The 25382-nt window shown below is 37.8% G+C and overlaps 1 protein-coding gene across 5 annotated transcripts; it reads right to left on the minus strand.

Moving 5' to 3' along the window:
* Positions 1 to 654: 654 nt before the first annotated feature.
* Positions 655 to 22613, minus strand: LOC117382033 (voltage-dependent L-type calcium channel subunit beta-4-like). 5 transcript variants are annotated; one of them, XM_055228144.1, is made up of 16 exons: positions 22551 to 22613; positions 20797 to 20880; positions 14107 to 14175; positions 14002 to 14052; positions 13358 to 13480; positions 12076 to 12203; positions 10424 to 10426; positions 9987 to 10063; positions 7871 to 7890; positions 5526 to 5606; positions 4875 to 4933; positions 4682 to 4791; positions 3706 to 3857; positions 2782 to 2877; positions 2249 to 2434; positions 655 to 942 (listed from the first exon to the last, which is right to left on the minus strand). In XM_055228144.1, exons 1-16 carry the CDS (start codon positions 22611 to 22613, stop codon positions 655 to 657), a joined length of 1590 nt encoding a protein of 529 aa, XP_055084119.1. The 5 variants fall into 5 exon arrangements, with proteins under 5 accessions (XP_055084119.1, XP_055084113.1, XP_055084111.1 ...); XM_055228138.1 differs by lacking the exon at positions 10424 to 10426; XM_055228136.1 differs by lacking the exon at positions 10424 to 10426 and having other exon boundaries at positions 14002 to 14175.
* Between the last annotated feature and the right edge of the window lie 2769 nt (positions 22614 to 25382).

The raw sequence follows: 25382 nt of genomic DNA on the forward strand, positions 1-25382 counted from the left end.
TCTAAACCAGGTCTACACTAGGACTAAACCAGGTCTAATCCAGAACTAAACCAGGTCTACAGTAGGACTAAACCTGGTTTAACCCAGATCTAAACCAGGTCTACACTAGGACTAAACCAGGTCTAATCCAGAACTAAACCAGGTCTAGACAAGGACTAAACCTGGTCTAACCCAGATCTAAACCAGGTCTACGCTAGGACTAAACCTGGTTTAATCCAGATCTAAACCAGGTCTACACTAGGACTAAGAAAGGTCTAACCCAGATCTAAACCAGGCCTACACTAGGACTAAACCTGGTCTAACCCAGATCTAAACCAGGTCTACAAAACCAGGTATAACGCAGGTCTAATCTTGGACTAAACTAGGACAAAACCAGATCTAGAGCCTTGGTGGTTGAAATAAACAAATCTGATTGGACAATTGTGTTCTGTGGTTCTGACTCGAGGTGCGATGGAGGGAGTAGTGACTGGACTAATATCCCTCTGTACAGAAAATACAGATATATAAGTCTGGACTTACTTGGCAACCCTAATTCGTACCATACCACTCAAATACAACACGTTTTTTTACACTCGCCTTGAAACTTTTGCCAAAATTTTACACCTAGAATTTGAAAAAGAAAAAAAAAGTTATATTTAGTTGTATTTTTTGCACTCAAAGTCGATGTCGGGAATCATGACTATAACTCCCAGGTGAACTCCGGTTCCTATGGGGTTTGTAAGAGTCTTGATACGGGTCTTGATACGGATCTTGGTAAGGATCTTGGTAGGATTCGGTCTGGTCCCGGCTGTGTTGGGACCCGGAGGACATGCGGTTGCCACGGTTACCCTTGTGGGCGCGCTCGTTGTGGTAGTTCTCGTCCGATGTCATCAAGTTGCGCCGTTCGTTGGGGGTGGAGTGGTCGCCCGTGTGGTTGCTCTGCGGGCGGGAGGTTCTTTGGCTCTGCTGCTTTTGAACGAAAGATAAAAACAAATGTAGTAGAATATGATGTTATATTTTATTTCGATACAAAGGAATAGACTCAATACTTGATACCGATACCATAACATAATATAGAATGTAATTTTCAACATTAAATGGTAGTATTTTCTTTTATATTCTCATGAGGCCTTATATCTGTGTAATCCCTCAGTGGTCCAGGTAGGTTCCATAGTGGTCCATGGGCGTATACTAGTCAATGTGCCTTATAAAGGTTCATTTTTGTCCTGTGAATGTGACTTTTTTAGTATCGATACCTGCTCAAATTAATATCTCGTTTCGATACTAGTTGTAGTATCAATTAATATCTGATTTTCGATACTTTTGACAACCTTTAATACTATTGCATTTACATTATCATGGGTTTACTGTATTATTTCAGGGTATTCTGTATATTAAATACATTGTTTTGTTTGGACGCTGAAACTGGTTTTGGGAGACTGAGCTAGCATATCCGATATTTGATATTAGATAAAAATTTCATCACTAAAATAAGGAGAACAAAAAAATATAAGATGCATTGTACTGTTCTAAAGAAAACTCCACTGTTCTTTTTCCATTTCCATATTATAATCATAGTTTTATATTGGCGCATTCACACTTGTCCTAGTTTAGTTCTGGTTATGAGATCATTTTAGTCCAGATGTAGACTTGGTTTAGTCCTGTTCTAGTCCTGTTTTAGTCCTGGTCTAATCTTGTCTTGGTTTAGTTTCAGTTTTCTCATCTCATTTTTGATGTGGTGAATGTACAAATGTGAACCCATCCTTAGACAACCCTTATCTAACCCAGTTCAGAAAAAAAATCTAAAAAACAAAAATTGATTGGTAATTCATAGGTTTCAGACAAACAATTCCTTCCTGATTTGAAGGACTTTGTGAGGACCTTTCCCCATTCAAAAGATATAATATACTGACTAACTGCTCAGTTGCTATGACCACAGAGGAGGTTTGCTATAGCTTGAAACCCTTGAATAAAAGGTGGTTAGTTATATAAACTAGTAATACGAGGGCACATTTGCAGACAAAATTGTTGCACTGTACTGCTGCAAATCACAAATAGGGAATAGAATAGAATATTAAGTTGATTTGACTGTGGAATACTCAAGCTAAAGCAATACCATCTCCATGGAAACAAGAACCTCCACCTAAAAAGTTGTGCAGTGCACCTTTAACATAACTGCCTTATTTCACAGACATTTGGTCGAACAAAGCATTGATTTCTAAAAATGTGCCTTAAAATGTATCATTCACCTCCCCTGTCCCTGTCTTACCTGTAGTCCGGTCATGTTGGCAGAGTACTGTGTGTTGTTGGTGGGCGCTATGTTTCGTCCAATCAGAGGGTTGAGGGGCGTGGCCATAGAGGTGTGTGTGGCCTTCCAGTACGCCTCCAGGTATTCGGCCAAGTGTTCACAAGCGTCCTCCAACTGGTTCTCATCTAATATCACATCGAACATTTCCTACAAGACAATATAACGTCTACATTCAAAAACTCTAGAATCTTGTTTAACCTGAGCTGGAGACAGGTCTGGATTCTATGGTGGAGTTTGCTGTTTAACTGTCAGATTACAGATGTGTTGACCTGGATTATGGTTAATATCTCCGGAATGACTGGGTCTATCCACATAATACAAAATAAACAAAAGTGAAATTACTTTGTCACAGTGTCAGATAGTGGTGCCATTATTCAGCCCCAAAGATGTGACTGTTGTCAGTTGAAAGGAGCCAATAAATTTATATGACAAGTGAAAAGCGCTACATAAATATGACCATTTAGTAGTAGTATTAATACTAGTAGTATTTTTACCGGTGGACACTGGGCCAGTTTATCCGCTGCTACGAGCTGCACGTTCAGATGTTTGCTCTGACTCTTTCCTCTGGATTTAACCAGCCGCTGCAGAACCTGGAACAATAAAAGTTACATTACAATACAAAACAAACATTGGTAAAGGTAAAAATACTTAAATATATATTTTCTCATCCACATAGTATTTGATCATTCAGGCAGTGCTTAAGGACTTCAGGTGTAGAGTCATTTACAGATGTTCATGCTCAAAGTGCAAAGTTCAGTTTCAATATTCACGTAGTGAATGTATTTGTGTTAAAAGTTGCATTTTCACTTGTATTTAAAAGTGAAATACTTTTTGGAGCTTTTAACCATGTCATATCATTATTGTAAGTGCATCAGATCTGAGCCAGGATTTTGGTCAGTGATAGCCTGGCACAGCCAGACTACCCCTCTGTGGAGGAGCTATGAAGGACACTGTTTTTTTAGGAGAGTCTGTGCATAAATGATAGAGAGGCCTTGAGTCTGGCTTGGTCAGACTAGTTTAGGAGTACTACAGAAATGTGCATGTTTTACTGCACTGGAAGTAGCCCACCAGACACAGGGAGAACATGCAAACTCCAGAGAAAGGCCTTCAGTGGTCTTAGGGCCTCCTCTTTACCATTGTGCCACTTGTGTTCAGCATGTTCAAATGTTCCTATCCATGCAAATGTGCTTGTGGACGGTGTTTTCAAATTTGATTTACAATAAAAGAAAATAGTATCTACAATTGTTTACAATTGTATCTTGATGATTTCATGCTGGTTTTGTTGTGCTTGTGTTGGGAACATGACCTAAAATTAAACCTATATTACCTGTGATCCTTTTACTGTCTGTGCCCTAAACATACACAGTGTATTAAACACAGCTCCAGTTTGCTCTGTACATACTGCACTGTTGTAGTACCTTTGGAGAGGAGACCTTCACATGGACGATGATCGGGGCCAGAGATGTTTTGAGGAGCTGGGCCGGGTGGTTTATCGTGTCGGCGTCTAAAACCACGAGCTGCAGAGAGCGCGCCAGCTCGAAGATACGTTCTATCTCACTCTGCACTTCAGCTGAAAATAAACACAAGTGACATTTTATACATGAATTAAGGGAAGTGTATGTAAGGTTTTGATTTTAAATTCCATAAACAGGACCTATCTGTGTCCTCAGACAGGTACAAATCAAATATAGCTTTTACTGGTAACAACTGTAATGTTGATTCTTAATTACAAAAAACATTGGACACAATGGCCAAGTTGTTTATGTTAAAATTTTTGGTTCTCAAGATGATTATCCAGTCAGAAAGCAGAATGAGCTTCAGATCAGTTTCTCATTTAGGTTGCAATTTTGGATGCTGAAATCCAGTTGGTTTAAACCTAAAAGAACTCTTTCTGATCTGAATGATCACTATCTAAACCACAGCACCTGCAGCCAATAATTTGCTAGTGCAGCCTCTGCAGCTCAGTGAGTGAATTCTGGAGGTTTTGAGCTTTCACACGAGGCCTGTCCATAAACTGAGAATAAGAAAAACATGTTTGTTTCCTCTATCTGCAGGTTAAGGCTCTGGCAGCACAGGTTCAAATGTGATTGTAACACGTTTATTTTAGAGTGCAGGCTGTCAGCTCCTTTCACCCTAATTTAAATAAGAAATATATGTATTATTAATGAATTATTCAGTTTAATTTCTCAATATACACAGAAAAGGCTAAATGTTTAAAAGTACTGCTTCTATAGACCTGGTTTAGACCTGGTGGTACTCAGAAATCCAAATATTTTCTTAAATGGTACTTAGTATGAAAAGTTTGAGAACCAAGGTATAAGTTCTGTATTAGTGTATTAGTATCAATGTGTTAGCGTAATAGTCAGTGTAATAATACACATGCACACAACATACCGAGGCTGGAGCGTGTGTTGGAGCGTTCTATGATGGCTCTTTTACTTGGGTTGTTCAGAACTGAACGTTTGGCTAAAGAAATGTCCGCCGTGACTCGAGTGATCGATATTCTGCCACAAAAATACAATTAGAAGTGAAAATAAGAAAATGAATCTATTTTTGTAAACATTTTTGTAACGGTTTGATGTTTTACCTTCCGTCAAATCTGTGTTTTAGGAAGTCAAACAGGGCTTTCTGCATCATGTCTGTCACCTGTAAACAAACACAATGGACAAAATAAGTTTCTTTACAAACAGCGAGTTACAGAAGACGTTTACAATAAGAAATGATTAAGGATGCGTCAACACTTTGGCTTAAAGCAACACTGTGTAACTTTCTGGAGGTAGCGCATCGCCTGCCTGACCATGGAAACAGAAAGTTAAAACCATACTTTGGAACATTCTCCATAGAGTTAGTTATGTTTTACGTTATAATGTGGAAGATTGTGGCCAAAAGAACAACATCTCCATGAGGACGAGCAGGAGGAGTCAGGTTTGTGGAGATGCAAGCCCGCTCAGAATAAGGATGCATGTTTTTGTAAGTTTTTCAGAGCAATAAAAACAACTACAGTGAAAAATGCTAAAAAGTTAGTCAGTGGAGCTTTAAAACTACACAAGAAACTTTTTTAATTAACTTCTGCTTATCCAAGAATTACAATTTGATATAGATTGTTTCCAGTCTCAAACCTTTTTGTTTTCAATGCACATTAGGAGGTTAATGTGAAGATTATGATGGAAAGACCAAGTAAAAATTAAAATAAATATTAAATAAAATTATAAATATATTTTAAAGGATAAAGTCTCACCTCATATCCTTTAAGAGAGGGTCCGACCAAAACCACGGGCCTCATGGACGGCACCACATCGTAGGGCGGGACATGCTCCGTCTGTCAATCACCAACAAGTGACCAATCACAAAACAGGACACGCCCACTGCACCCAAATTACAACAAAACTACAGCACAAGTCAATATGAAAGAAGCCGAGTGTCGGACATGCAGCAAAGAAATCATCATTTATTATCACTGTTAGTCAAAATGTAAACTGTTTAACACCTTTTCAAAATCATACAGAATAGACCACTTTTACAACGTGCAATATGAACATAGCTTTTTAAAAATAGTCAAAAAACTGCTAAATTTCCACACTGATGCTACAACAAAGAAATATTTTTTATTCATTTAATTAAAGCTGCACTATGTAACTTTTCTGGTGGGTTGTCCGCCAGCTGCTTGTCTCCCTGGAGATGTATTGCTTTACCTAGAATGTTCAAAAGTATAGTATTTAACTTATCTTGCATGTGTTTATTCAGTGCAAGATGTTTTATTGATACTTTGCAGAGATATCACGCTGGGGGTGTTCTACGTGTATCTCTATGGTGTAATTTTCAACAGTTACCATAGAGACACAATGCACACATTAACACAAAATTAAAATATGTCAATAAAAAATAAAACATGGATTTAAACAACACATTTTCAGGAGCCGGTGATCAATGCAAGCTTTCATGGTCCTGTTTAGGTGATTTTCCACAAAAAAAAGTTGAGAGTGACTAAAAAACTGTTGGCTAATGCTAGCTAGCCTGTGACTGTAATATTATGTGTGACTTTTTTAACAGCACAAATCAGCTCACCTGTTGTAGTTCCAACTAAGTTATCTTTTTCTGGTCAAATTGTGTTAAAACAAAGCTCTGATTAAAGTCTAACTTAAGTAACAGCTTCAGACAGAGCGGTGCCTAAAGTTAGCACCACACCTCCAGAGAATGTTGAGGACATCAGCTGCAAAATATCCACAGATCTGACCTGTCTCCATGGTTGATAGATAACTTTAACGCAATACAGTGGGACATTCCAGACAAAGCGATGACATCTCTGTGGAAACAAGCAGGTGGCGGACCCTCCACCAGAAAAATTCCAGGGTGAAGCTTTTAAAAATACTCATTATTGCCTTATAGTTGCATTTTGACGTGATAATAAATATATGATGTTTGCTGCATGTTTGGATGGATGCGATGTTAGCTACAGTCATAATATTAACACATTTACAGAGCGCTGCTGCTTAACAGTCACCAAAGCTGTTCTATACCAAAATGCAAGGTACTTCAGAGACAGTTTACAGTGTACAGTGTTCTTCCTCAGTGTTCTTCCTCAGTATACTTCCTCAGTGTATTTCCTCATTAATCACAATTTTTATTTTATTTTATCTTGTATGAAGACTGTGTATTTCCTAAAGATGTGAGACAGGCCTCTACTTTGACAATGTTTAAATCCAAACGGTTCTGTTTATCTGTGCATATGACTGAAAGGGTTTTATTCTGCTCTCTTCTCTTTTAATGATAATCTCATGATGATTATTTATTGTTTGTATTGTGGTTTTAATGTCTTTCTTATTCTGTAAAGCAATTCAAATTACTTGGTAGTCAAATGTTACTATGGGAGCAACTTAAAAAGATGGATGATCTAATTTAATCCTTCAAATCGGGCTGTGCAGTTCATCAAATTCAATCATTTTGTTAATAATACGCTTGGTTCCTTAAATTAAAGCAACAGTATGTAACTTTCTGTGGGTGGCATATCATCTGCATAAAGTTAAAACCATACTTTGGAACATTCTCCCTGGACATAGATCAGTTTTATGTCATGATAGTCAAAGGTTTCCATGGAAACAAGCAGGAGGAGGCAAGGAGGAAGTAAAAGTCAGATTTGTGGGGATGCAAGCCCACTCATATTAAAGACGCTTGTTTTTTAGTACAATAAAAACATCCTTTTATTTTAGTCACATTTTTGGTTAAAAAAAAGTTACATACTATGGCTTTAAGAGGTCTGCAGTCAATCTATGAACGTATCTTGCTCTTAAAATACCTAATAAATAGAGCAATACCACATAATTATTGTTTTAAATCGATAAACATATGGAAGAGGTGCTATAAGTAATACAAGCAGGGCCGTCAATAGAAATGTGGGGGTCTGGGGCAAGAAGCCTCACATGGGCCCCCTCTAATATACATGTATAGGTAGAGAGTCCCCCCCATCGACTCCCCTGACTACAATATATATAATTAGTGAAAAGTTTGAGTCATACATTGCATTTTGAGTTAAGAACGTGTTAAAATCATGAGGAAGTTTTAAATATTTTACCAGGACCAACTTACCACTTTCTGCTTCTGCTTTCCTGTGGGACACACAAGGATACACATGTTAGACTCAACAAAATGGCTTAAATAATTCAACAATTTTAATCATAATTATTTACATGCTTCAAAACATCATTAAATAAAACCTAACATTAAAGAAATACACTTTATAAAATGGAAGATTGTTGCGTACGGTGGTCAGGAAGGCCCAAAAAATACAAAAGTAGAACTTACATACAGATATGCAACAAAAGCAGGAGGTTTTTTCTTACTAAAACTCTCTTACTAAAACCTTTTTTTTTCTATCTACTTAGAACAAAATTACTACAAAGATTTCTTCTATATTACACAAAATTGACTCTTTATGCTATGTTATAATGATGTTACTTCATCAAAAACAGACCTGGAGTTGTGTTTTGTTTCATTCACATGTTTAAGTAATCCTTTATTATTAATCTGTCTGCATTTCCAAAGCTAAAAATGCTCTGTTCCACCTTGTGATGTCATGAAGTGGTAGTTTTAAAGTTAACAGATATTTTTAGCCTCAATTTAATGGCTTTACTCTTCAGTACGCTATAAAATCTTAAGGTGTTTCCTTTACAAAAATGTTTACCGTACATTTCCTGTATTTCCACTTAATGACATCACAATGTGGAACAGAATGTTTTCTGTTTGAGAAAACAACTCAGCCTAAATATGCAGAGTTTGTGTGTTAAACATGTGTGACTGAAACAAAACACCACTCCAGGTCTGTTTTTGATGAGGACTCAAATAGATAGGAAATAGAAATTAAAGGTGCATTATGTAACTTTTCTGGGGGTAGTCTTTCCGCCAACTGCTTGTCTCCATAGAGTTACCTGGAATGTTTCAGTGTTTCTTGTATTCACTCAGTTACAGGTGTTTCATATATATAATATCTCCATGGAGACAAGCAGGTTGCAGAAATGTTACAGAGTGCACCTTTAAAAGCATGCTAAATCCGACGTCTTCCTCTTGTTGCATATATAGACGTGTATGTGTGTTCTGTTGTTTTTGTTTGAGCCTTGGGGGCCACCGTACTTTCTACAGTCCTAAGTTACATTATTGACGGCAGATCAGCTCCAGGCGTGGACTCTCTGAAGCCTGCGCCCTCTACTGGAGAAGAGGAGGAGCACACCACCAACAGCTATTATAAACGCTACAGTATTTTTGACTTAAACTCTATGGACTTGTCATCTATGCAGAGGTACAAGAAGCACTAACAGCCGTAATAACTGCTGTAACTGTGCAGACAGAAGCATGGTTTGAAAAACAGGTCCACGCAAGAGTTAAAGTTTGTAAATGAATATTTTCATATATTTTAAAGCACCTGATACATGTAGCATGCTGAGTTCTAGTCAAACTTTGGAGGGCACTAGAATGTGACACTATTTAAGGCCATTCACCTCATGCATTAGCTGTCATATATGGAAATGGATTCCTTGTCCTCAGTGGTCAGAACTTGGATCTTAGAGGAACAATTTTTACAAATGATATCGTTGCAGCTGTTAAATCAGAAATATATAATTTTATATGTTTGCTTGTTGCCATGTGCTCAGTGTGAGTGTTTTGCTTTCCACATCTTTCCGTCCACAAATGCACACAGCTCTTCCATCTGCATGTTTTTCACAAACAAAATAGTCTGTATTTTCGCCAAAATAGGCTGAAATACGTCTGTCTGCGTCGCCCTGTGATTGGTCAAATCTCTGACCATCAGTGTCTTGGAACTATCACACCAGCAGGAGCCAAGACAGACTCTCGTGAGTTTGTGAACTCATAAATATTGTGAGAATTAGCAGGAAGCAGCCATGATTCAGAAACAAGTTTAGAAATCCAACCTCTGAGGACAAGTGCAACAGCAGCACCTGACAAATGTTCTGCCTGAGTAACACGAGCACAAATATGTTTTATAGAAATACTATGAGAAAATATTCATTTACAAAGCACTTAAGAGTGTGGACGTCCTGTATACTGCCTGTTGCCCCTAGCCCCTCCCCCAGCACATTTAGCCCATCCCTCTAGGTTCCTAGTCCCTCCCCCTGACCTTTACTCCTTCTTTTATGCCCCTAGCCCCTCCTCCTGCCACAGTAGCGCCCCCTGTGCCCTATCCCCTCACCTGCGGAGGATATGAGCGGGCGAATGGAGGCAGAGACTTCGTCCTCCACACTAGAAGAGGAGTTTCCCCCAGACTTACTGCACAGAGCACAGAGGAGAGAGAGGCCTGGTATTAATGTACACAAACACCACACAGCTAACACGCTAACACACTGACACAGGAACAAACTCTGAAACACTGTGTGTCCTTTGATATGAATGAGCAATGTCCAATAAAAAAAATACAACCACAGATTTAAGTTGAGCATGTTACACTCACATATATGTAACTGCTGTATTAAACAATTTGCTGCTTTTATTTTTAATCTAAATTCCAATTTACCGGCATTGGCATCAGTTTTTTAGCAGACCAAGTATTAGATCCAACAGGACATTGGGTTAGAGTTAGACCATAGATTGTAAACAAAGGTGGACTGAGGGAGGCTAGCCGTTACTGACCTTCTTCCTCTCACTTTTTTCTGTAAATGCGACTAAACCAAGTTTTCTTTGTGGTGGCATTTATGGTTAATTGAGAAGCCCATTCCTTTCAATGGAAAATTTGGGAAAAGTTTCTCCACTAAAATATGATATAAAGTAGGTTGATCTGTGTTAAATGTTCATATTTTATGTGCAACAACAAGTCAAAACTGCACTGGTAGTAGCAGCAACTTTGGGGAAAGAAGGCATCTGACTGATCTGTTATTATTATTGTTCGTATCTTGATTTAGGGAGAAAATGGCTAAATAAAAACACCAGGATCATGTAGAGCAGGTTAAAACTAACATTTTAAGGTCAGAAAAGGGCCACCATTTGTCAGTTGGAGTTGATGAAACCACTTTGTATCCTGAAATTAAGTGAAAAGTAAAGATTGATATGTTAATTTTTACAGTCTATGGTTCCGGGTTCGGCCAATCAATGAATGTAACAAACTATTCTGTGTCCACTGTGACATATCTGAATCTTTATTGACTCTGTTGTTCCATAAAAGGTCTGCAGACTATACAGAAATACTGGTGTCAGATTTGAAAAGGCTGTGTTGGTTTAAAACTGGGAAAATGAACAACTCTCAGTGACCTGGTTAAAGCAGTGAAGATACAAATATGAGATCAGATTAAACTTGACAACACAGAGAGTGGAGGAATGTAGAAATATACACTTCAAACTGTATTAGACCAACCATAGACTAAAAACATCACTACTCATGTTGGCGACAGTTCATTTTCCATTTATAAGAAACAAACAGACAAGACTAACAATGGATTTTCAAAAACAAAATAAAAAATGAATGTGAACAGTGTCCTTACCACTATTTATGCCCAAAGCCCTTTATAACAGGAAATACAGCTAAAGTCAAAATAATGTGTTTACAGAAAAGATGATGGACACAATCATATTAGAGTAACATATATCGGACTATTTATTTTATTATAATCCCTTCCTATAGTTTGCAGTGTACAAACAGCACACTATTTACTTTTATCATCTAATTGGGGGCTAAAATGTTACTAATGTGGCTTTATCAATGTAATAAAGCTTCTATAAATTGAAATAAATAAATTATAGATTATAAATTGAGACAAAAAAAGACCAAAAATATTTACTTTGCATAATCTTAATTTTATCTTTAAAATTGGATGTAATATTTGGGGTTTTTTTGTGTTCTTACTAGAAATGGACCGATATGGGTGTTTTTTTCATGGCTGTTGTGAAATCGAATCCAGAGAAATCAATGGCCAATAAGCTCTGCCGATATTCAGAGCCAATTTTAACAGTTTTCCCCAAATTCTATCATTTAAATACTAACTCTAACTACAAACTCACCCCCCTTTTAACGACAAACCCATAAGAGAACTGTACTCAGGTTTTTTGCAATAATCTCTCTTAAGTGTTAAAATAAAGCTGGTTGACCGCAACAAAATATCGTCTGGAGACATAAGGCCGATAGCCCATACACTAAAAAGTGCAAATATCGACCCAATATATCGACCAACCAATAAATCTGTCTTTCTCTAATTCTTACACATTCTTCCCAATCCTGTTTGAATGTATAAAAACAGCTAAATTACGATGTTCTTATTTAAAAATGTGTTTTAGTTGAGTCTGAGGCTCACCCTTGTACACGTCCTCTCTTCTGCTCCTGCTGCAGACGAATGTTTTCGAGTTTCAGAGGACTGGGGATAAACCCGATCTCACAGCCCTCCTTCACCAAGCGACCGATCCACCAGTCATTATTAAACTTCTGCAAAAGAGTCAAGGGAAAAGCATCAGAAAAACAGGTCTGAACCAGGACTGAAGCATGACTAAACTAAGACTGAACCAGGACTGAACCAGGACTGAAGCAGGACTAGACTAAGACTGAACCAGGACTGAACCAGGACTGAAGCAGGACTAGACTAGGACTGAACCAGGACTGGAGCAGGACTGGAGCAGGACTAGACTAGGACTGAACCAGGACTGTAGCAGGACTAAACCAGGTCTGAACTACTGTAGGTCTGAACCAGGATTAAAACAGCACTAAACCAGGATTTAACCAAGGACTAAACCAGGACTAAATCAGGACTAAACCATGAAAAATCAGGATTATCCAAGGACTAAATTAGAGCTATCTACTACAAGAGAAATCAGCAGTAAACCAGGACTAAACTAGGACTAAACCAGGACCAAACTGGGAACTCAGGACTAACCCAGGATTAAATTAGAACTATTTACAACAAATGAAATCATCACAAAACTAAATCTGGACTAAATCAGGACTAAACTTGAACTACATACAACAAAAACCATCAGTAAACTAAAACTAAACCAGGACTTAACCTAGGACTAAACAAGGACTAAACAAAGACTAACCTAGTACTATATATAATAAGAAAAATCATTAGTAAACCATGATAAACTTGACTAGACTAATCTAGAACTATATACAATGAGTAAAAATCACAAGTAAGCTAGTTCTAACCAGGACTTAACCAGGACTTAACAAGAACTAAATCAACAAATCTAACCCAGGAGATTAAGACTAAATCAGGGTTAAGCTATAAATATATACAACAAGGAAAAATTATCAGTTATAATCCACAAATGTTGAACCTTCTCATTATGTGTTTGGGATTGGCTCCACAAACTTCTCATATTAATCTTATGGCCTTAAGTCCTTTCAACTGATAACAATTAGATCTTTGGGGCTGAATAATGGCACCACTTTCTGAAGCTATTGTGAAAAAAATAATTTGACTTTTTTTTATTCATTCTGACAGAGAAGACGTTGAACTTTGTGCAAGTTTTTGTTTCATGTGGATAGGCCCAGTAATTACAGAGACATTAAAAATAAACCAGGTCAACAAATCTATAATCTGACAGTGAAACATCATACTCCGGTCCTTGAGTTGTTTTTACCTCTTTTATGTGCAGGAAGTCCTTGGCGTCGAAGGAGATGGCTGTCGCCGGAACAGGGACATCTTCATCCAGAGCTCCACAGTAACTCACATTTGTCCTGACGGCGAACGCTACAGGTTTAGTCTGAAACAGGGGAGATTAGTTTAGCCAGGGTCAGGCTGGTCTTATATTGTATTAGAAGAGCTTTGCTGTTTTTGAGCTTTTGACTATAATGGAATGTGCTTTAAAGTACTGGTGTTTGTGTTTTGTTTTATTCAATCTTATGTATCTTTTTAGGAAAATGTTCCATCAAAATCCTATCACCGCACAGACTAACCATGGACCTTTGTATTAATCTGTGTAGACAATCTTCTAGTTAGTATGTTGAAAACCTACTTTTCAAGAGCTTTGTTTGTAATGTTCCACAATACGGTATTAAAATGACCTATCTCCATGGAGACATGAAGGTTATGCCAAATCTGTGGAGAGGCAAGACTCCTTACAATCAGCATGAATGTTTTTCAAGGTATTTTTGAGCAATGAAGAAAGTCTGGTCTAGGATTAGTCTCAGTATAATCCAAATTAAAGCATATTTTTGTTATTTTTCATTATCACACCTTAACAGAATACTATGCATACTTTATAAGAAAACTGTCTCTCTGTACCTTGGCCCTCTCGAGCTGCACAGAAGCCTGCTGCTCCTTCTCCTGTCGGCTCTGTCCCGGGCCTTGGATTGGGGCCGGACTCTGGGTCTGGACCTGGGCCTGGACCAGGTCTCGGTCTTCCTCCAGAGACACATCAGAGTCTGAGGGTCGACTGGTGTACGAGTCCGCTGAGCCCTGGGGAACAAGCAGGATTGGTTTAAGAGAAAATTGTACTAATTAGTCAACCTGCAACTAACGATTATTTTACTGCTGGACTAGTCAAACGATTATTTCTATTGTACACTGAGATTGTTAAAATACACTATCAACCAAACAAAGGTTGAAATATTGTCACTGGATGATTCTAAATAAGGAATATGGACATAGCATAAATCATTTAGTAATTTCTAATGTCCAGAGATCAGTTTGGGTGTTTTTAATGGAGAGGTCCACAGCCAATCCTCTGTCAGTACAAGCATGTGGAGCAGACGCAACACTCTGGAAGAAGAAACTGGGCTGATTTTTGTGTTACATGGCAGTGATTAACAGTCTCTTGTGTTTCTGTTCAGGAAATTAACATATAAAGTCATTTCTAATTATTTTTAATAGTAATTGTTTAATGAGTCAAAGAAAAAGTACTATCTTGTCCTCTATCATCTAAGTCGATATAGTAATTATCATGACAGGTCTACCCATAAACAGCTGTATAATGTGAAGGTGAAATACCAGTCAATACTTAAACCAAAATCACACAAATGAATAGACCATAAGTAGCATCATTAAAAGTCAAACCTGCATTGGTGCTAGCATGTCTCTTCCGTACATATCCACAAAACACAAACGTTAAGCTCTGCTCCTGTCTGTTCCTCCAGGTCAGTATTTCTACACTGCCAAACCTCTTTAGCCCGTCTGCTCTTTTACATTCTAGCTGATACACACCTCTTTTTCACTACCCCTCCATTTCTTCGGGATGATTTACCCCAAGTACTTAACATGCAAGTCCTAATACCAGACTATATTTGAATATTTGTCACAAAAAAACAACAGCCCAGAGAACTATTATCATTGTAGGCGTCTATTGTATTTCAAATTTCAAAGTTGTAGTCCAAGTTTTAGTCGATTTGGCCATTTTGTTTAATTATGCATCAGTAGTTTTGACTATAACTTAATTATTTATGTTAAATTTGCACTGTGTAACTTTTCTTAAGTAGAGTTCATCACCAGCTTGTTTCCATAGTGATGTTATTGTTTTGTCTGTAATGATCCACAGCAAAACTTTGGCATGCAAGATGATACAACCAAGATGTAAAATATATGTTGTACAGGTCGCCATGCTCTATTTCCACGGCAAAAAATAGTCCAGAAATCTATAGTATTTTTTTCACAATTTCACTTTTCAGGTTCTGGGCTCCTATGGGAAATTGCATTGAATTCGTCCAAAACTGATATGACAACACCACTCCAGTGACCTGTGAGCACCCGCTGTTCTATTCACTTATATGCTAGGATTAAAAGGCGTTTAAACATCTATATCCATGGAAACAAGCAGGTGACACCACTACCACAAGACCAGGGTACAGGTCAGCACTGTGGAGAGGCGACTCCGTTCACTGTAAGCTTTTAAGTGTTTTTTCCCAGCTATTTTTGAGCAATACAAACATCTTCAACTGCATAAACGCAGGATAGACACTCTTACTGCCATACTGTGGGATATGTCAAATATTCAACCTACTAAGTTGTAAATATATAGCATAGTATATTCTGGAGTATAAGTCGCACCAGCCAAAAAATGCATAATAATGAAGAAAAAAAACAGTATATTTCACCTATAAATCGCATCTGAGTATAAGTCGCAGCCCCGGCCAAACTATGAAAAAAAGTCCGGAAAATACGGTACATTTTAAAGTGCATATGAGTTCAGGTTTTTCTAATTATTTCATGGTTTGATGAATAGTACCTGAACCAAGTTACAGAGACAATTTACGCACAAGAATTTTTTTTTTTTTTCCGATAGTTAAACCCTCATTTAACTAAATAAATGTGTTGTTATTTATTTGTATTAGTCTAATTATAAGTATTGTGTACTTTAGACAGGTTTTGGCCCTTGTTTACATTATGGTTGCTAGGTAACAGTTATGTAATTACCTCTGTGTATGTCATATCTGCTGTGCACAAAGAGAAAGTCAAATTTCACCAAAACTTCACCAAAATTTAAAAAAAATTGGCAAGATAACTGGTAAAATATTGACTCATCATGTTAACTATGTTTTGGTGAAATCAGTAGTCTAACCTGTCATACGCACTTTAAATAATGTTGCCAGATAATGTCCAAATCTCAAATCTTAGTTCAAAAGAATCATCGCCTGCTGCTCTGAATCTGGCTCACTGTCGCTAATGACGATTCAATTAGCGAAACCCATTAGCGTAGCCGATCAATGCACCAGTCATCACAGCTAAGCACTTTTGCACGAGCTACGTTAGCAGTTAGCCGCATTTAGCTTAGCCAGGGCCAGCCAATCAGAAACAGCAGAGGAAAGCTGACTGTAAAGGAATAATCTACACACACTCACATTTATTAGACATATACAGTCAAATGTCTGGGCAAAAGTGATGCATCATGGGGATTGTAGGATGTGGGTAGCTAATTGATCATGTTTAAAGTCTTGGTTGAAACTGAGCATAGCCTATTGAGTAAGTACATAGTGTTTTCTTACTAATAGAGACATTGAAGTGAAACAATTATATATGATTACTGACACTGGGATCAAACAAATAAAAGGATCAGCTACATAAAATCATATTAAAGCCACAGTGTGTAACTTTTTAGCCACAAAATAGATGATAATAGAAGCATGTTTTGTTTTTTGGTCATTTTGTTTTCATTTCAGTCCTAGTTTAGACCTGGTTTAGTCCTGTTTTATGGCTAATATCCAGACGCACTTGTTATACTGTAAGTATAGTGGTATAGATCTTTGTTTGGACCTGGTCAAATCCTGGTTTAGACCTGGTTTAGTCCTAGTCCCCACATCATCTAGTCCTCTATTGGCCCCTTTCATTTTGACTGTGTTTATTATACTGACAATCCTCCCCGTTTCCATGAAAAAGTTGTTCCTTTGGCTCTAATATTTCACAGTATAGCACAAAACGTCTCTATTGAGAATGTTCCAAGGTATGGCTTTAACTCTCTATCTCCGTGGAATCATGCAGGTGACGTACTAACTCTAGAAAATGACACACTGTACCTTTACTAAGAACTGTTTTAGTACAAAATTGATTGCCAAAACTAGAACAGGGCGATTTGGTTATTAAAAACACAATAAAATGTCTTTCCATATAAATATTTTGAATAAAACATTACATACTGTGGCTTTAAATCTTCAAATGGCACTATCACTATATAAATTAGCATTAATAGCATGTTGCACTATTTGGAGCTTTATTCTATCATTACATCATACATCATAAGCATGCCACCTCTCCTTACAAAACCATTCAAACCACCAGAATATGAAACATTTACAATACGTTTTTGCAAAGTAACGGCACTCCTCAAATTATATATATAGTTAATTTGAACCTAGGCATTTGAAACAGTATCGTTGTGGTATTTTCTGTTATTTTGTCCTGATGCATTGTTGTAGCTGTAGTACATGTGAGTCATCTGCCTTAATGACCTCACGACGCTTCAAACGTCAACAAATACGTCACTACACCAACGAACAGAAAAATACTCCACAAAAATGGGACGAATCCGGTCTCTAGTCCTGGTTTAGACCTGGTTTAGATCTGGTTTAGACCTGGCTCTGTCCTGGTTCAGTCCCGGTTTAGTTTGACATAGCACAGAAGATGGATGGACAGAGAAATGGTGCTACATAATGTTACCTAACTGTGTTGCATTGTGGGAGTTGCAGGACGTAAGACATTGGAGATATTGGCTAAGATTTTAGTTGAGATCTGATTTAGTCCTGGTTTAGAATTCTTTAGTCCCCCTTTAGTCCTGGATTGTTCCTGGTTTAGTCCTGGTTTAGTCCTGGTTTAGTCCTGGTTTAGCCCTGGTTTAGTCCTGTTTAGTCCTGGTTTAGTCCTGGTTTAGTCCTGGTTTAGCCCTCGTTTCCATAAACCTGATCCTGGTTCTCGATTACCCACAAACACCTTACTTACTGTTATAGACCTGGTTCAGTCCTGTGTTAGTCCATCAATTTGTTCTCCCATAGGCCCTATTCCATTGTTTTAGTCTTTAGTTTAGTCCTGGTTTAGTCTTGGTCTCTGCATCTCCCTAATTGTAGACCTGTTTCAGTCCATTTAATAACCCTATATTTTAATGTTATTTTAAACCTAAGTTGAAGGGTTTGGTTTAGTCCTGCCATAATCATATCTCAATGTTTTTGTCCTGGCATAGCACAGTAGTGATTTAGTCCCTGGTCTGGTCTTGGTTTAGACCTGGTTTAGTCCTGATATAGTCTTTGTTTAGATACTGGTGTTTAGTCTTGGTTTAGTCCTGGTTTAGACCTGGTTTAGTCCTGATATAGTCCTTTTTTAGAGCCTGGTGTTTAGTCTTGGTTTAGTCCTGGTTGTCCTAGTTTAAACCTGGTTTAATCCTGATATAGTCCTTGTTTAGACCCTGGTGTTTAGTCCTGGTTTAGTCCTGGTTTAGTCCTGATATAGTCCTTGTTTAGACCCTGGTGTTTAGTCTTGGTTTATCCCTTTACCCCTTTACTCCACTATTCTTTCTCTTTACTTTGCTCCTATCTCTCCTTTTTGTCCCATTTTTGCTGCTATTTTCTGCACAATTTGCTCCATTGTACAAAGCTACAAGATTGCATTGCCTTCTAGCACCAACGTCATGCTAGCCTAATGGTTTCCACCCCCTCCCCCTATCTAGCGCACTCAACCACCCACCCACCCACCTCCTAAGAAACCTATAGGCCTTATAACAACACAAACGCCAAAAAATAAAAAAAAAGAAAGAAAAAATCCACCAAAAATCCTGCTTACCGCCTCTGAATCTTCAAACCCATGTAGGTACAAATTGTCATACATGGAGGTTTGCTATTCCAGCTAGTGTTCGTAGATAAAATGCAAAAATGAGCAGGCTACAACGCATCAAAAATGATTAAAAATGTGTTGGCTGGGGAGATGACGCCAATCTGGTCTCTCCAAATGAAGGCTGAATCCTCATACATGGATATAGCTAGGTATTCCAGTTAAAACAATAGAAAACAGGCAAGGAAAACCGCTCGCTGGTTGTAAAACGACAAAATCCGTGTTATAATGTCCTTAGCTTTCCATTAACACAGCTGGATTACATTCTAAGGCTAACCCAAGAGGAAGAGATTGCATCCTCAACGCAATACAAGCTCCCAGCATCCGAGCAGTGCTGATGATGCGAGCGGAAAGCCGCATTCTGATTGGACGAGAGAAAAGGGGGATTTTTTTTTCTTTTTGCAGGGAGGAGGGGGAGGGATGCATGAGGAAGGGACCACCATTTTACTCAAACAGAAATGGGAATATTAGCATCAGTGAGGCTAGACAGATTTAGGATAATACTCTGTTGATAAAGAAAGGGTTAGAGCTGGTTTAGACCTGGTTTAGACCTGGTTAAGACCTGGTTTAGTCTTGGTTTATTCCTGGTTTAGTCCTGGTTTAGGCTTGGTTTAGTTCTGGTTTAGCTCTAGTGTAGTTCTGGTTTAGTCCTGGTTAAGTTCTTATTTAATCTTTGGTTTAGCCCTGGTTTAGACCCTGGTTTAGTCCTGGTATAGTCCCTGGTTTAGTCCCTGGTGTAGTCCCTGGTTTAGGCCCTGGTTTAGTCCCTGGTTTAGTCCCTAGTTTAGTCACTGTTTAAGCCCTGGTTTAGCTCTACTTTAGCCCTTGTTTAGACCTGGTTTAGACCTGGTTGAGTCCCTTATTTAGACCTGATTTATGTCCCTGATTTAGTCCTGATTTATCCCCTGGTTAGTCTCAAGTTTAGTCCTGGTATAGTCCCTGGTTTAGCCCCTGCTTTAGTCCTGGTATAGTCCCTGGTATAGTCCCTGTTTAAACAGTGGTTTAGTTCTTATTTAGACCTAGTTTAGTCCTGGTTTAGATCAAATTTATGTCCCTGGTTTAGTCTTTGGTTTAATCTTGTTCTTGGTTTGGTCCTTGTTAATTTGATAGTTAGCCTTGGTTCAGTCCCTATAGAAAAGTTATTCTCCAATAATATTAATTACTATTTTAATTTTCAGTATAGAAACTATTGTATTTATTTTAATTAATTCAAATGATCAAATAATCTTCGCTTATTAATTATGCCATGAGCACAAGCCTTATATATTTTTCCCCCATTTTTTTTTCTTTTTTAATATTAAGAGTAGCAGTGAAAGAAAATGCATCCAAAATAAATATACAGTGACGTTAAAGTTCTGTCTTAAAAAAAAAAAAAAAAGAAAAAAAAAAAGAAAGTCCCTGTCAGTCAAATCTATTTTTATCCCTCAGTTTGGTGCATTGTTTCTTTGTTCAGTATGCTGATAGCTCCCTCTGCTGGATTAAAAGGAGTACTGCATACTACTGTTGCCCAAAGTATATATATATATATATATATATATATATATATATATATATATATATATATATATATATATATATATATATATATATATATATATATATATATAGTTTCAAGCCACTGTATGTAACTTTTTTTGCCCGAAAAATAGACTAAAAATAAAAGCATATTTTTCATTTTGATTGCAGTTAGTGCACATTTAATATAATAAATGCCTTTGGTGTCATGATTTTACATCTCTGGCTCCCTCTGGTGGTGACATGGCAGTACTGTACCTGTCTGAGGATGAAGCTGGTGGAGGTGGTGCTGCCGTCAGACCTTTTGAGTCGACTCCTGCGAGAATACGTCCCTCTGTTTACCTGGAAATAAAATAACACAATATTTACATTTGTATTATCTTTAAATTCTATATATTTAAATTCTATATTCTATATCTATATATACAAAGCAAAGGAGTTGTATATAGTCTGCGCTCACTGTTTTCTTCTAAAGCTATTACAATCACACCTGAACCTGAGTTGCTGCATCTTAACATGCAGATAAAGACACATACAAGTTTTTCTTATTCTCAGTATATGCACAGGCCTCACTTGAAAGACCAGAACCTCCAAAATTCACTTACTGAGCTGTAGAGGCTGTACTAGCATCATAAACTCAAATTAAAAACTAAACATGATATTAAACATTTTGTATTTTTTCATAAATACTTTCGAGCATAGATGCACATTTCATTGTATCTTTGTTCTCATTCATGTCTATTAATATCCTCAAGTTAAATCTCAAGAGACCAGTGCTAATTATCTGACTGTGGTTTGACCCTATTTTGTTCAAATCTCCAGACGCTAAAATAAAAAATAACCAAGGACCTACTTCTCCAAATCTGACTGAAAACGGGGCACTTATCTGGGCCAGAGATTGTGGTGAGACAGCCTAATGTTTTGGATAAAGCTAAACCAGGTCTCAACCAGAACTAAACCAGGAGCAAACCAGGGTCTAAGTAAGGAATATATCCAGTCTAAACTAGGTAACCAGGTCTAAACCAGGACCAACCCAGGACCAAATCAGGGCAAGGACTTCACTTTGTCAGGTCGAAATCACAACTAAACCAGGACTCAGTAATGACTATATCCAATCTAAACCAGGACTAAACCAGGACTAAACCAGGACTAAACCAGGACTAAACCAGGACTAAACCAGGACTAAACCAGGACTAAACAAGGGCTAAACTTGGACTGACCAAATCTGGTGTATCTATAGTATAGTATCATTAGCCGCATAGTAGTAGCAATAGCAGTAGCTCTAGTAATAATACTGAATGAACTTCCAATGACTGAAAGCAGACTAGGACTAGACCAGGACTGAAAATCTTTACTTCATTAATAATAAACAAGGTCTGAAATAGGACTTAAACCAGGACTAAAGCAAAATTAGGACTAAAGTGGGTCTTAACCAGGACTAAACCCAGAATTAAACCAGGACTTACTGACACATCACATCAAAATTAGAACTGAACTGGGACTTAATCGGGATCTAAACCTGGACTAGGCAAGGACTAAACCTGGACTAGAACAGGATCAGGTCAAGTCTATATCAAGACTAAATTGGGATCAAACCAGGACTAAACCAGGACAAATGCATAATGGCTACAAAACCAGGTCTGAAACTAGATTAAACACAGAACTAAACCAAGACTTAAAGTGGATCTGACAGGTTAGACTACTCCCTTCACTAAAACATATTTAACATAATTATAATTAAGATATTACTAAAAATCTTACCTAGCAGTAGTAGTTATAGTTGTTTTGGTAAAGTTGTGACACACATAGAGGTAATTCCATAACTGTTACCTAGCAACCGTCACGATAACAATGGCCACAACTTGTCTAAATTACACAATACTTCTTAATATTGTACTTTTCTTCTTTTTTTCCCACAAACTGTGATTTAACTGATATAAAACTATGATAAATATTTAGCACAGGTCCCACCAAACCATGTCAGAATCAGAAAAACTTGTGAGATGCGTTACCTGGAAGATAGGAGCCTGGATGCCCTCCCCGATCTTGTTGCGGATGTAAATGTGGCGCGACATTTCGGCCAAAACGTCGGTCCAGAGCCCAGGCTGATCCGGACTGGCCCAGCGGACTGAAGCAGAGGGGCGAGGGGGGTCCAGGTCTGGTCTGGGACTAGGACTAAATCAGGATTAAATCAGGACTAAACGACTAAAACAAGGCTAAACCAGGACTAAAGCAAGACTAAACTAGAACTAAAGCAGAATTAAAGCAGGACTAAACCGGGACTAAACCAGGACTAAAGAAGGACTAAACCAGGTCTAAGGCAGGGCTAAACCAGGACTAAAGCAGGACAAAACCAGAACTAAAGCAGGTGTACACCAGGAATAAAGCATGTCTAAACCAGGACCAAACCTTGACTAAAGAAAAACTAGACCAAACCAGATCTGAATCTAAACTAAAACTAAACCAGTACAAAACTAAGACTAAACCAATACTGAACCAGGTCTAAACCAGAACTAGCCCTGCTAAGGACTAAACCAGGACTAAATCAGGACTAAGCCAGGACTAAGCCAGGTCTTGTTCTGTGGAAAAGTTGAATGAATGACAGATTGTACTGATAGAGAGTAAGCAGAGGGAGAGGGAGGAGAGAGAGGAGGTTATAATAAGAAATGGGTTGACGTAATTAATTTAAATAAGGCTAAAACAAGTCCTTAGGCAATGCCACTCAACTGTGAAACTTACAATGGACCTGGAACAAAACAATGTGGGTGATAAAATATTCAAACTCACAGCATCAATTAACCTGATCTGGAGACAGGTCATTATTCTACACTGGAGTTTGCTGTTTAACTGTCAGATTATAAATGTGTTGACCTGGTTTATGGTTAATATCTCTGTAATTACTGGGTCTATCCACATGAAACAAAAACTGGGACAAAGTTCAACGTCTTCTCTGTCAGTATAAATGAAACAGCTTCAGAAAGTGGTGCCATTATTCAACCCCAAAGACATGATTGTTGTCAGCTGAAAGGACTTTAAGACGTAAGATTAATACGACAAGTTTGTGGAGCTGATCCAAAACAAATAATGAGAAGGTTCAACATTTGTGGATCATAAGTTTGTGTATTTCTTTCAAAAACAGTGAATCTCCCACAGAGTGATCCAGGCCCCTGCTCTCCATCTGAAATTATGACATCATCAAATCTGAGGCAAACGTGTGCCGTTCTTTCTTTGTCCAATAGAGGGCAACACTGTCAAACAAACTCAACCAACCTGGGTGCATTGCAGGTCTGACTGATTTTTTTTTTCTCAAATTTGGAAATGTGTGCAGTGGTGATAGAGTATTTCATTTTGGTAGTTTCTTTTATTCTCTTTCTAAAGTCTTTCTAAAGACTTATTTGTCCACACACCCACATTTCTATGTTGTTTGATTTTATGAGATAGTGTTTCAGCATCTCTTTGTTGAAAATGCAGTTTGGAAATGTTGTTTTTTTTATGTATTTATTTACTTACATAAGATCTGTTTTAATGCATAGGTCAACATTGGGGACTGTAGTACTGGTTTAGTCCTGGTTTAGTCCTGGTTTTGGCCCAGTTTAGGCTGGTTTAGCTCTGGTTTAGACCTGCTTCAGCCCATCTTTCCCTCCAAAAATAAAATAAGTCTAGACTGAGAGAGAGTGCAAAGTTTTGACCCATTTAAAGCTAAAACAAACTCTAAACTTGGTCAGAAACTTTGCTGTTCTGAAGTGAAAAAAGTGGAGTGGTTTCTATTTAAAGAAACTGTATTCAGGTAAAGTAAACAAAAATGTACCGATTTTAAAGATGGACTATGTAACTTTTCTGGTGGAGGGACTGCCACCTGCTTGTCTCAATGGAGATGTTATTGATTTGGCTAAAATATTCCATGTACCTTTGACCAACACAAATACTGCTGCGGTACTGTGAAACATTTCAGGTAAAGCAATGACATCTACATGGAAACAAGCAGGTGGCAGACCCTCCTCAGGAAAAGTATTAATATGATCATACAGTTGTTACTTTTATGTACTAGGTTCCACAAGAAATATCCAGTATATATGGGAGTACGAGTTGAAAACCTCTGCTACAGCTCATCGGTCTAAGCACTTTGAATACATCTATTATTTATTGTTGACTAGATTTTAAATCAGTGAGGGCAGGTAAAAATAAAAATACACAGAGAAATGTCACTTTTGTCCCAACCTGTTTCTGTCTGAAATATTTACGAAGAAAAAATAACCTGTAAACAAAAAAACATGGTAAATGGTCAATTTTTTATATTGCGCTTTTCCACTTTCAGCACATTCAAAGCGCTTTACATCAAAGAACTACTCACCCATTCACACACACATTCATACACCGGTGTACGCAGACACTGGGGGTGAAGTGGGTTAAGTGTCTTGCCCAAGGACACAATGACAGGACTCATTTGTGGGAGCTGGAATCGTACCGCCAACCTGTGGGTCACTGGATCTTACCTCTCATTGACGACTGCATTCATTCTAACTGAATTAATGCAAAATAGAAAAGAAAGTTTAATACCATACTGTGGAGCATTCCAGGCAAAACAATAACATTTCCTTAAAGCTAAAGCAGCAGCAGATCGCCCCATCACCAGAAAATTTATGTCATGTAGCTTTAAAGGGCACAGGTTCAATGATTTAATTTAGCACCAGTATTGATTTATTTATTGATAAAGTGTCCATTTTTACAAAAATATAGTGTACCAAAAGTTCACAGTGTCGAGAGGCAGTGTTAAAACTTATCCATTTCTACATAGTAAATATTTGTGGACTTTTTTAGGTCATAACAAAACGTACAGAGATGCA

The sequence above is a fragment of the Periophthalmus magnuspinnatus genome, chromosome 2, assembly GCF_009829125.3.
Source record: "Periophthalmus magnuspinnatus isolate fPerMag1 chromosome 2, fPerMag1.2.pri, whole genome shotgun sequence".
In the NCBI taxonomy this organism is placed as follows: Eukaryota; Metazoa; Chordata; class Actinopteri; order Gobiiformes; family Gobiidae; genus Periophthalmus; species Periophthalmus magnuspinnatus.